General features: G+C 26.4%; 2 protein-coding genes across 2 annotated transcripts; one reads left to right on the top strand and one right to left on the bottom strand.

Moving 5' to 3' along the window:
- Positions 1–4,767: 4,767 nt before the first annotated feature.
- LOC114120144 (methyl-CpG-binding domain protein 2) lies at positions 4,768–8,143 on the bottom strand. Its single transcript, XM_027981963.2, has 4 exons — positions 7,847–8,143; positions 5,996–6,140; positions 5,699–5,938; positions 4,768–5,099 (listed from the first exon to the last, which is right to left on the bottom strand). Exons 1-4 carry the CDS (start codon positions 7,969–7,971, stop codon positions 5,004–5,006), a joined length of 606 nt encoding a protein of 201 aa, XP_027837764.1. The 5' UTR covers positions 7,972–8,143; the 3' UTR covers positions 4,768–5,003.
- Positions 8,144–8,340: 197 nt separating this feature from the next.
- LOC114120143 (TBC domain-containing protein kinase-like protein) lies at positions 8,341–13,416 on the top strand. Its single transcript, XM_027981961.2, has 2 exons — positions 8,341–8,511; positions 9,381–13,416. Exon 2 carries the CDS (start codon positions 9,404–9,406, stop codon positions 11,861–11,863), a length of 2,460 nt encoding a protein of 819 aa, XP_027837762.1. The 5' UTR covers positions 8,341–8,511; positions 9,381–9,403; the 3' UTR covers positions 11,864–13,416.
- Positions 13,417–14,034: the final 618 nt, after the last annotated feature.

Below are 14,034 nucleotides of genomic sequence, written 5' to 3' on the forward strand. Positions count from 1 at the left end.
GGGGGGGGTGAAAGTTTATAATTAATTTTTCATTGCGTACTTATGTACCAATACGATTTTCTTTAAGGGAGGGGGCGTCTGTCAATTTTTTTTTACAAGCCGGTGGTAACGATAAAAAGTTTGGGAAGCACTGGTCTGGATCGGTCTTTGGCTGTAGCTTGTGTGTTTACGTTTTCGCGTAAAGCGATGAATGTAATTTTATTGTTTTACAATGATGAATGAAATGTGTTTTTAAAAACAATTTTTTAGTGTCTCATTAGTCATTGTCTTAGTCTATAAGACTGTTTTGATTTTCAACTAAGAGGATGGTTTCTAAATAATCAATAATAATCATCATTTATAATAAACAAGCTGAACCCGTGCACTTCGTTGCCCGTTAAAATGCCAATTCTATAATATGATTCGAATTTTGATTAATTTGTTATTTAAGATTCGGTTTAATGGTGTTCAAGACTTAGACGTTTTCATTGACTATTTCGATTCTCAAAAAACTTGTGCAAGCATCACTTTAAAATGCGAATTTTGTAAAATGCTTTCTTATATTGCACACTAAATTTGTAATACGATTGTACGAATGTACCGTGTAAATTGCAAACATTGATCTATCATTGTTCACGCTTTACACAGTGAGTTAGTCAAGTAATAATATTATAGTCATTCTGCTTGGCGTTGCCCGTGAGACTCTCTTATTATTATGCAAGCAGTATATTATCTGCAGGTAGACAATCCACCCGTGGTGGATTGTGGACCCCGCGAAATGTGTACGTAAGTTTATAATTTCTAATCCTTAAGTTTCAAAGTTATATCAATTTTTTTTTTTATTACGGTAGATAAAATACAATAATGTGTCATCTCGTGGTTTTTATACTGTTGCCTGTTGGTAAAAGTAAAACAATAAAACTTGGTATAACTTGTTATGTTACCTAGTCTATTGCTGTGATTTTGAGATTTACGGTGAACATTGACTTATTTCGCCAATTATTTTTTATGTTGTAAAGGTTAGGCCATAACTCCGAAATCACTTATCGCACAGCGTACAAACTTCACAGAAACCATCTACATATCAATCTTAATAATATGCCCTGCAATCTTTATCGGAATCGGTTTGGTGGATCTTGAGTTATAAAATGTATTCAAAATGTACACTTCTTTTTATATATATAAATAGTTTTTGCTTTTTATTTTTATTTTTAATATTTATTTGAAAATATACAATCTGTAAAAGTATTTTTACAATAAATGTACGTGATGCAAAGTATATAATATATATATTATGTATATTTTTTTATATGAAAGATTTGATTAAAAGAAACTAACCAGCAGTAACAATTTTAACGTGAATGTATTATGTTTTTGGCTTATTTAATTCTATAATTTATTTCTGTATTATTTCTGTATTATATTAGTATAGGTTTTTTCTACTCCAGTTTTTTTTTGAGTTCTCGACGGGTTTTCTGGAATGTTGACAGAGTTAAGGGCATGGATCAGATGAGGGTTTGGATTGTCATGTGGTGACTAAATAGCTGTAAGAGGATGTTACAACCTCTAAGACTGTTTAATATTTAAATTTGAGATGAGCGTGTGATTTGTTACGTTGAATGGTGTGTTAGTATATTCATATTATGTAGGTAATGTTATTGACTGAAGGTTTGTATCTTTACTTCTAACTGAAATGTAAAATATTTATACGCCCAACAAATGTTTTATAATAATTTAAAATTTAATTTTTGATAAAATTTGATATATATTTAAACGAAAAATAACGATTTTAGTTATTGTAATTTAAACATGTTCTTGAAAATTCGAAGCAATATATTATAGGTAGGTGGTATTAGGTATGTACTGTAATAATTATAATAATAATTAAGTATTTTTTCAAAAAATTAATTTAACTTACATGATTAGTATAATAGTAAAATAAGAAATAGGTAGTCTCTAGTAATTATAAAATTATTTATATAGGTACTAGTACTATATATAGTTTATACTAGAGGGACATCTACTAATTTTTATGGGAATCCGTTTCAAAACTCTCCAAACTTTCCACTTTCCTAACTCAATACCGTTAATGACTTTTTCCACAAGTTAATGCGAACCAATCGGTTCTAATTATTATTCTTATAAAGGCGCTTTTGGCGCTTGAATACGGGCGTGAGACGTCTTCTCAATAATTAATAACAAATTCACGTTTTATTTATAAAAACGTAAAATCATGTTGTTTAGGTATTTTATAATATTGCGAGACCATCGGAGTTAATCAAAAATGTGCTTGCTGACCACCAGTTGGTAACCCCTGGTTTACATTCATCGAGAAACGGTCGAATATAATGGAGGATTTGAAGGTTTCGTCGTGGATATATAAATGCAAAAGTGAGAATGTTTATGGGCGAGTAAAAATTATAATTTATTATAGGTTTATATATAGATTATATACAATAAGGATGTCACACGGCATATGCAGTATTTTTTTCGGGTAGGTAGTGTAGATGATGCTGTAGCTACAATAAATAACCCGCAGTCCCGTTTCGAAGATTGGACTCTGTGTGGCCCATTACGGTGGGGCAGTATTTTATACAATACAATCATATACTATTGAAAACATCAGAACAGAATATAATACAAAAGCAGTATCCGCCGAGCACTGTAAGTGCATTATAAAATGTTTGTATAGGTATAATATATATAATATTTATATATATAAATTGACGCGTTTCAGGTAGGTAAACGTTTTGGTATATAACGTTGTCAACAAAGAAAACGCACTCTACGCGAACACTATATAGGTTCAAAAACTGTAGGATCCATATTACATGTCACAAGCCACTTAAATAGAGAGGCATAATTTTAATTTAGTGATAATATAATAATATATATTATGTACTTGTTATAGGCAACGTTTTTTATTTCAAAATGTTTGCCGGTTGTTGCCACTTAATAATGATTATAAAAGCAAATCCCGGTTTATGTAGTTCTTTCCCTTAGGTGTAATAAATGCACTGTGTAGTGCACTAAAATACATTGGGCTGCCTAATTTAGGCATGTTCATCAGTGGCACAACGAGAATTTTTTTTTAAGGTGGACACTGGACGCCAAGACCATACAAGCATATATTATGTTGAACCAATCTTAGTATAGTATCAGAAATTAGTGTTCAGCGGATTTTGTTTTAAAATAATAAAATGATAATTTAGCTTTTATATATGAGTGAAATTGGCTATAACAAATTTCAGAGTATTTAAAAATGCTTTGAGGAATTAAAATATCGTAAAAATCAACATACATTCTACCTCGTACGTTGTTACCTTTAAAATTGATAATGGATAGTTAGTAGATACTCAATTAACTCTAATAATAAATCTAACGACAACATACAACTAGTTCTGCTGGACACAAATTCAAAATGTAGTTACAACTGTTCACATAGTGAATTTGATTTTTAATTTTGGGAAATTTTTAGTGGTATAGAATGTGTTATCTGACAATAAAAAGCTGCTCTTTTAGTGGATAGTTAACAAATTAATTCAAATTAAATAAGTAGAATGTCAATGTTAAATGATATTAAAAATAGTTAATTTTACTATTTCATTGTAACTTGAAATGTTTTAGATGAATTTAATTCAATAAAAATATTATAATTTTATAACTTAATAAGTTATAAATTGTAATACTTCCTAAGTAAATTAAATTTTTTTAGCTTTTGAATTAGACAATTTTTGATTAATTACTTTTTTATTTTAGTATTATTTATTTCTAAGTTTTCTATGTTCTAAATGAATTAAGCTATGTTTGGAAGTTGATTATAGTCATAAGATTGTCTTAAATATATTTGAAAACAAAAGAATTTTTATAGATCACACTGGACTTAGATTTTTATTATATTATAAGAAAGCTTATAAACATACATTTTAGAATATTAAAATTTGGAAATAATCAGACATTTAATTACAGCTTATAAAGTATAATACATGATGCTGTTTAGAATCCATTTTTGAAATATTGTTATTAAAAATAAAAAAAATGTCAAGTAAACATATTGTTTACTTAAACCACGTAAATTATAAATAAATTGTATTTTTGATTAATTAATAACATTAAATAGTTAAAAGGCTATATCCTTGTTTTATGTGTGTGTAATACAAATATGATGTAATTTATAAAATATTCAGTTATTTAATTATTATTAAATATATTTTATTAGGGAAATAGTAATTTGTACATACATAATTGTTATGCAATATGCATTTGATTGCATGTTTATAATAAAGGACCTACTTACACATTTATACATTGTTTTCATTAGGTAACACAAATTATTATAATATGTATTCTAACTATAAATTTAAATGTATTAATTGTATGGGTAAAAAAAAATTAATAAGAAATTTTAGAAATACTCAATTAAAGAGAGTAAAGTAGTCATCCGCCAATCAGTTATTAATTTATTTTATTCTATACTGTAGAGATTGTAACCATATATAACCACTATTGTATATGTATGCACTTAACATCTGTAAGATTTTAAGATAACTTGGAGTATTTATTATTTATATTCCAACAATATTAGCATACTTAAGTTTTTGCACTTAACACGTTGGCTGCCACATGACTGCCGGCGATCACAAATGAATTTGGTTTTTTATTATTAACTTTTCTATGGCGCTACAATAATGCACTAAATAAGGACTGTGGTGTAGCGGGAATCATTACAATTTTTTTGATAAAATACATTCTTTTTTATTTTTCTATTTTTTCAAAAAATTGAGATATAAAAATTTGGAATACATTGAAAAATATGCTTGGCATATAACAAATGCCAATTGAATGACTGTCAGTGGCTATGTGGCAGTCAACGTGTTAAGTAGTTACAGGTCAAAAAGTTTTTAATAAGACACAAACAATAGGATGAAATCAAAAAAAATATAAATTTATTTGCATATTATTATTAATATTAATTAAGTCATAAAAGATAAAAATTAAAAAAGTGAGAAAAATATACTAAAATTTTATTTGATTTTCACCATTATTTCTTGAAGTCGTTTTCTGGCTGCTATTACACGTTCTTCTTGACTTTTGATGTCTTCGACGGTTACACTCACCTCCTAAAATAATAAACAATGTTTATTTTACATACAAATATTGGGTTTTATAACTACACTTGTAACTAATTGCTATTTTAAAAATATATATTTGGCTGTCATATAGTATGCGTTCTGCCGGCAAATGTTTTTCTACCGTCTGCTGTAGAATGCAGTTTACCAGCAACAGGCTGGCTTTTACACAGGCCTAAGTTTATCTTTAATAGATACAATTTAATCTTTTTCTCCACTTTATAACAGATTTTTATTTAATTATAAGTAGTGACGAATCAACCACAAATTATTATAAGTTATGTATAATTTAACATAATACATATGATACAATGATACATTTTGCAGATATCTCATGGAAAAATGGTGGCAAGGAATAAATAAATCGGATTTATTTAATGCATTTTTGAGAGATATGGAAGTTTTTGTAATTTGAATTGTTGCTATACCGAATGAATACAAAATTATAAAACAACACAATATTCATCATTTTTGACAACAATTTGTTTAATTGCTAAAAATAATGATACACTATATGATATAATTTTTAATTCATTTATTTGTGGTAGAATCATACTATATGACAGTCATAATAGCCATATATATCATACCTGGACAAGTGGTTGATCTGGAATCCGATACACAATTTCTTTATCGTAATGAGATCGCATCGGAGGTTGTCCAGTCACTGGCATAGCACATACATGTAAAGCAGTTGCTACACTCTGCAATAGAGTATCGTCACTAACATGAGGACCAGCAGGTCGCAATAGACCAGTCCATCTGGTACCTAATTCATAACCATCTTTTTCTGATGCTCGAATACCTTCAAGTCTTTTCTCCCAAAATACCTGTAACAAATGATAATATTATAATAGGTCCATAGATCAATAAATATACTGAGTTACTTGTCTAGGTTTTTCTTGTCTTCCGTGTTTGAAGTCTGTTTTAACTTTTCCTTCCTGGTTCTTATGAACAGTAACTGGCTGTTTAAATATTGATGCTGTTTGTCTGATAGGTGGTACAAGAGCTCCTTCACTTCTTATACCACGACTAAATAGTAAATATATAATAGATATGTTAGACATAATATTGTAAAATATATTTTATACTAATCTATAAATGTTTTAGCATAGAGTACGTTAAATTATTACAAGGTCAATTGTTGGACGTTTAAGAACCATGTTTATTTGAATAACTATACTTAAATCATGATAATGTTACTACCTATATTAATATTTAATATCATATACAGTAAATTTGTATTATGTAGAATGTTGCTATCTTGAATTTTTCGTTATTTCGAACTACAATGAATTTCCCTTGAAACTACCATCATACTTATTAACGTCTTGCTCTCGATATAAAATCAATCGTTTTTCGTTTCTCAAGTACACAAATAATATTTTTACCATCGTTAATCATAGCAAGAGTGATGTTGGACCACAAAATGAGGAGAAAGTCACTTTTGAAGTTACAATTCAACAAGCTAAACATGCTTTAAAAACATTAAGGAGTTTATTTGAGACTAAAACAGGTATAGAACATAAGGCTTTTTTTGCTTTATCTAATTTGGAAGACTTCGTGTCAGATAAAAGTAATATTAAATAAACTTGAATGACAAATTTTTTTTAAAAAAAATTATTTATTCAGTCATTTCAATTATTTAAATATTTTAGGTTTAATATATTTAGTATTTTAAGCTTTCGTATTATTCGTACTAGTGTTTTTAAATTTTTTTTTAATAAAACAAGATAAGAGTATCTCAAACTTTTTTTCGTCCCCCTTCAGATTCAACATAACGAGAGTTTAATGTATTATTATGTATCGATGGAATATAAAAAATTGTTTTGATTATTTTATCTGTTATCGCTGTTAATTATTGTTGTATCAACAAATAATATTTTTGGATTGCTACATACATAAATCGTAGGTTATTATCATGGTTATGTTAACCAAAAATACAATTAATGAACCCTCTCTGAAGCTTACTGCCAAAAAGTGGATAAAATATAGGATGCTAAAAAATGAGAGAAAAACAAAATTGTGGTACTTTTCAAAATATCTTTGAGTCTTATTTGGCAGAGCTCATGTAGCAGTAAAAGCTTAGTAAAAAAGATTTTTTGAGAACATTTTTTTGGATAGGTATTTCAGAATTTAGACTTCTGTCATAATATCATATCAATTTTTTTTTTTTATTATAATCTCAAACTAATACTATATATTTTATATTATATTTAATCATTCTTTTTATAGTTTTTAATGATTAGTTAAAATTAAATATACATACTACATTATCAGTATTTATTAACAGTATTACGAGACGATTAAATTTTAATATATGATAAGGTAATAACAATAACAGATCAGTATTCAGTACCCTTTTTTCTTGGTTGGAATGAATTAGTATTTGCAAAATTAGTTTTAATAGGTTCTGTATTTGTAAATTATAGATATTTAATGAAGCCATTAGTTAGCCAGTAGCCGTCCAGTTACAATTTTACTTAAAGAATAATGTTTTAAAACAAGTAAAATTGAATTAAATGCTAGGTAAATCTTTTTAATACTTAATTCAAATTTTACTTGAATAAAAATAAAGTTAATAATTACAACTTACAGTTAGTCAATGTAATACTAATTAGTAACTATTTACTATGTATTAAAATACATTCTTATATTGTAAAGCAGTTTAGAGGGTTGAAATGGTTGAATTTTAAGGATAACTAAACAAACAACAAATGTTAAATCACGGTTCATACCATAAAATTTCCATTTCTTCGGCTTGTGTTTTTAAAATCAAAATTTGTTCTCTTCGCTTTTCGGCTCGTTTCATTCGCGATATCCTAGCTTTGGTTTCCAAAGATCTTTTCTTCAACCGGGGCATTATGAATGATATTGTCTGCAGTAGGTATCAATAATATCAACACCCGTTTTAGAAAACTACCAGATTTAAAAGAAAATGATTAAAGTAGGTAATAAGAAAAAATAAATCACGAATATTATGATTTATTGCATTTTAGAGCATTTTGAATACAAATTACAAAATAATTTTGTTTATACTGATAAGCTCGGTATAAGGTCTTCATGAACTTAACCAGGTTTTCCTTATCTGAAAACAAATCATGGTTATGTGACGTTTTTATAATTAGTAACCGTGGTAATAAAAAAAACGGATTATTTATACATTTTGGTATATGGTTTATTTTCAAAGTATTACAATGATAACACTTTAGATTTTTGATAAAGGAAAAAAAATGTATTTGAAAAATCTGAATAACAAGTAGTATAAAATAATAGATAACGCCTTCACTCATTATTTTTACTTCTATTTAAATGTTTAAATTTGGTAATTTACACAGTAGTGATTTGAACAATATTATTTTTAATACATACAATATACTATAATAGATGTTCCTTTTAACTTGTAAGTATAATAACTATTAGATAGTATAAAATGTCATATTATGAGCACAGAATAAAATATGTTATGAGTAATTCTAACATGGTTTATGTTATACATGTTATATTATATTATATTGTTATGTTATATTATACATGGTTACTGCTAGTCAGTTATACTTTAATCTCAAAGATTTTAAATTAGATGAATGCAATTTAAATAAAAACAAAAATAGATTTTTGAAAACTTCATTAAAAAAGTAGCAAATACTTGTAGGCATTTTAAATTCTACATTTATGTGGTTATGCATAAAATTAAATTATAAAATATTTTTTTACAATGCAACATTTAATAAACCTAAACAACATTTAGGTATGCAATTTTTATTTATTTTGTGTATAATATTACAATATACATTATTACTTCAACTAAGTATTTATTTTATAAAACAATAATATTTAAGTAAATAAAGATTAGTTGAATACTAAATTAGAATTTTATAATAATTATAAATAATTTAGTGTCAGATTTATTGATAATAGGATCTGTGACATTAATATAAATTGCTATTATAAATAATATACAAGTGTATTAGCTACTGAAAAAATCTTTTTTAATTCTATTAATCAAGAAATGCATTGTATATTTGTATTTAAACCAAAATTTAATTTAAGTGGTTAATATATATTTCTATAAATCTTAAGAAACTGTAAAGATAAAATTAAAACATACATTTTTTTTATTAATTGTTTTGAAATAATAGTTTTTATTTAGTTATTAAGAAGATATTTTTATAAAAAAGTAAACAGTTAAATGTGGATACATGTAACTTATTTATATTTAATAATATAATAATCAACAATACTTATTTTGTTTTTTAAAATTTATTTTAGATAAATTCCATTAAACATTTATCATGACTTGCAACTGTGTGGATGCTCCTGTTCCTCCGTTGTTTGGCGTTCAAACTTTATTTGCTGCTCAACATACTTCAGAGTCTTGTGGTGCTAATGGTTTACCATTAACTCCTAATTCTATTACAATTTTAGGAAATGCTCAAAAACTTAAGACTTTAAATCATCCAAATTTAGTGTCACATTTGGATTTTATTCGGAAACAGCATGGCCGCATCATTTTGGTCTCTCAATATTTTAACCGATCTCTATGGACTGAATCAAAAAACTTTTCATTACTAATACCATTAGAGAAAGTACTAAGTTGGACTCATAAAGTATTATCTGCATTGACTTATTTAAACAATAATGGTTTAGTACATCGATTTTTAACTCCTCAATACATATTATTAGATGAAGAAGATAATGTTAAACTATTTAATTATGGGATTTATTATATGACAAATAGTGGTAAAAATATTACTTTTCCTATTGGAAAACTTAAATATACTGCACCTGAAGTATTAGTTCTCGATAGAGCTTCAAATAAATCTGGTCCTAAAACAGATTCCTGGTCATTGGGTATTATTGTTTTAGAATTGTTGTTGGGAGCACAACTTTGGCCAACACTTAAGCTTAGTCAGATAATTCGTAAAATATTATCGTTAACACATTGTACTGATGTTGTGATGAGACTTGCTCGTGAAATGGGTCGTTTGACTATTTATCAGTCATTACCTACTGAATTGAAAGACTTTCTCAGTAAATGTATTTGTATGGATGCTACTAAAAGAATGTGCCCAAAAGAATTATATGATCATAAGATATTTTCTCTTTATGAGTATTCAAAAATATTATCAAATAAATGTTATTCATGTAAACATCCATTGCGTCAAATGAAACTGAACCAAGTCTATTATTTATGGAAACTTGCTGGTGGAGATGTTGAATGGGCATTAAAAAAAAAAGGCTTATTAAGAAATGAATCATCTATTTTACTTTTACCTCGACTGATCATTCTTGAAGGAACATTGTATGGTAATACACGTAACCAAAGTTGTTTACTAGACTTACAGATAATTGAGCTATCTTTAGACCTATTGGTAAATAGGCTTCAACATCTAAAAATAACAGATTATGATCCTTTAATTGATCAAATTAAAGAATGCGATGATACTACTGATAAGTTACCGCTAGTCATTCGTGAAAAAGACACTGAATATCAGTTTCATCGAATTGTCTTGTTTGATCGTTTATTATCATCTTTTCCTTTCAAATTGGACAAATTAATCACTGAAGCAAAGAAAGATATTCCGCCATATTTCAGAGGAGAAATTTGGGCATGTTTGTTGAATGTTTGCGGTGATACAGAAAACACTTATTTGTCAATAGATAAAGAAACTGCTGGTGTAACAGATAGACAAATCGAAGTTGATATACCAAGATGCCATCAATATAATGATCTATTGTCGTCTTCAGTAGCTCATAAAAAATTAAAAAGAGTTTTAAAAGCATGGCTTGTTAGTCATCCCGAATATGTTTATTGGCAAGGATTAGATTCATTGTGTGCACCATTTGTTTATTTAAACTTTTGCAAAGAACATGTAGCCTATGCATGTTTAACGGCATTCGTGAAAAAATATTTAAATGATGTATTTTTACGTGACAACTCTGCTGTTATTCGAGAATATTTAATAAAATTATTTCATTTAATTGCATTTCATGATCCACAATTAGCAAATCACTTGGATGACAAAGGTTTCATACCAGATTTATTTGCTATACCTTGGTTTTTAACAATGTTTTCCCATGTGTTTCCCATGCATAAAATATTTCATCTTTGGGATAAACTCTTACTAGGTGATTCGTCATATCCGTTGTTTGTAGGATTATCAATCCTTACTCAGTTACGCAGTACCCTATTAAATTCTGGGTTTAATGAGTGTATATTATTGTTTTCGGACTTACCAGAAGTGGACATCGAGAAGTGCGTTTTAGAATCATCTAAGTTTAGTGACGTAACACCAAGGTCAATTACATTTAGAAAACATGAGTTCAGAACTGAAACTCGAGAGCATGATCCATGTTTAATTTATGAAATATTGCAAAATGAATTTAGTCCTAGAATAAGTGTTTATGATTTGCAAGAATTAAAAAAGTCCAGCCATAAATTTTTGGTTGTGGACTCGAGAGCACAAGAATGTTACATAGAAAAGAGTATACCGGGTAGTTTAAATATTCCTGTTAAGGAAGAAGACTTTGCCGATGAAAATTTTGATTTAGAGCCTAGCCCAGAATTAAGTGCCTTAGTTAATAATAGAGGTAGTGTATTAATAGTGGTTGACAATGATAATGAATTAAATAAAGTTAACAAGTTTTGTAGATTTTTGGTGAAAAAAGAATACCCAAAAGTATGCAGTTTGCATGGAGGTATTGAGGTGTTAGAAACTTTTAATATTTTGGTACCAGCTATACTATTTTGATTCATCATAGAAATATTATTTTATGTATTTTATTTTAATTCAAATACGAATTTAAATAATAATTGTTATTTTTTGTATAGTATTAAGTTTTATTTTTTTTTTATTGTGTTATACTCCGAGTATATATGAAGATTTAATATTTTTAATTATGAAATTTATATTATATATTATTGAGTGTGTTTATTGTTAATGTTAATTGCAATTTATGTCCCATTAAAAAATATTATATTTATACACGTTTATCATAAATATTATTTATTTATAAATACAGATAAAAACGTTATAAACGTTAAAATAATTTACCAATATGTATCATTATTATTACTATTGTATATTATTATTTATTAATATACTTATTGAAATGTGTAAAAATATTTCATGTTCTTATGTTCAATATTTTGAATAACTACTTTTAATAGCTTAACATTTTTGAAAAATAATATTTGAATTATTGACAATATTTGGTTCATTCATTATATTTTATATGTTTTAATATATAAGAAATTGATTTAATTCTAATTTTGAGTATATTATAATATGTAACAATTAGTAAGTTCAAAGAAAAAATTATTAGAATAGTGATTTTATTTGTATACAGGTCAATTTCATTTGCATTTTTTAATATTTAACTCGATGTATTAAAACATTAAAACATTTATATTAGATGTACATTTAAATAACTTATAATATTAATTTTTTAAAACTTTTTCAGTGATATTTTATAACTAATTATAACTAAATATATTATATATTGTAAAGATTGAATTATTTAATTAACTTGGTACCTAAGATATTTTATACTTAATCATCATTTTTATGTAATTTACCTGGCTGTACCTTGAGTTATAATTTTTATTTAACATATTTATTTTTTTTGTAATGTCTTTCTTCACAAAACTTGTAAGCATATAATATATATTTTTCAATTTTTCATATTCATTATTCATGTTTATATTAATCATATTAATCTAATTTGAATGAATTTGGTTAATATTTTATATGTTGTAAAAATGTTATTTGTCAAATTATCAAGTTCCTTTAAATCTAAAATAAATGTTTATTTGTTGTTAACTTTCATGTTTCTTTAAAAACCTATTTGTTATTCAACTGCGTTAAGTAATTACTTATTACCATAATATATTTTATTTAATTTTAATAACATTTTTTTTATTATTATTGTATTTAATAGTTATTATATAATCTACAAAATAAATGTTCTGTTTCATTATTAATTTCAAGTTTATTAACTTAACTTTAACTGTTGAACACTTTCATCCCCTCATATTTAATACTACCTATATAACAGTGATATTTTTAATATTGTTCACACAACTGCTGCCTATTGTAGTAGACTATAACAATAAAATTAGTACCTATAAAGTGTAATACCACATGTCTATTTATGTATAATTTATATTAATATTAATATATTTGTATTTTTAAACAGCTGTGAATTGTGATAGTGTGATTGTATTTTGTAAATTAAATTTATACCTATTTTACCATTTTGACGAGATTATTAAATTATTCAATAAAATGCAAATTCTGTATTTTTTTTTATTTTTTATTATAATACCAATAATAATGCGACTTATGTAAATACGTATTATAAGTACTATAATTTCTATAATCGTCCTGTACGTATAATCCGGATTAAGATTTTTGAGGCACTGTTATGAAAAAAAAAAATCGTCTTTATTAATAATTTTATACCTATCTATAATGGCTAATAATACAATTATAGTTTTTTTTTTTCATAAAACAATAAACCATTAAATGCAACTCGTACAAAAATTAAACGTTTTTTTAGGTTTTGCTGAAGTAATTTCTTTGGTAGACATTACATCGTATAAATTTCCGATTACGCCGATAATAATAATATTAACCCCTTCCTCAAAAAAAAAAAAGAAATTCAGAACTATTATTCAGTGTTTTAAAAAGTCTATTTTTTGTTTTCAAACACATACAACTACAGCTATTTAATGATACGTACTATAATATTATACATTCAATAAGTTATCTTTGCGCCTAGGTATTATAAAAAACGTAAAATCCACAGGCCTCTGAAATATCTCAAATTCCGGGGCCCGGGGGTCGTGCCTCCCCTGGCCAACCCTTAATCCGGGGGCTTGTGTACACGCGTCATAAAAATATATTATACGCGTGTGTCG

This window comes from Aphis gossypii, chromosome 2 (assembly GCF_020184175.1).
Source record: "Aphis gossypii isolate Hap1 chromosome 2, ASM2018417v2, whole genome shotgun sequence".
NCBI lineage: Eukaryota > Metazoa > Arthropoda > Insecta > Hemiptera > Aphididae > Aphis > Aphis gossypii.

Excerpts from the sequence above, each read along its gene's own strand:
- LOC114120144 (XM_027981963.2), bottom strand. The coding sequence starts at position 7,971 with ATGCCCCGGTTGAAGAAAAGATCTTTGGAAACCAAAGCTAGGATATCG. Across the intron at positions 5,939-5,995 it reads GACAAGAAAAACCTAGACAA|GTATTTTGGGAGAAAAGACT; the intron begins GTAACTCAGTAT and ends CATTTGTTACAG. Across the intron at positions 5,100-5,698 it reads CAGATCAACCACTTGTCCAG|GAGGTGAGTGTAACCGTCGA; the intron begins GTATGATATATA and ends TTATTATTTTAG.
- LOC114120143 (XM_027981961.2), top strand. The coding sequence starts at position 9,404 with ATGACTTGCAACTGTGTGGATGCTCCTGTTCCTCCGTTGTTTGGCGTT.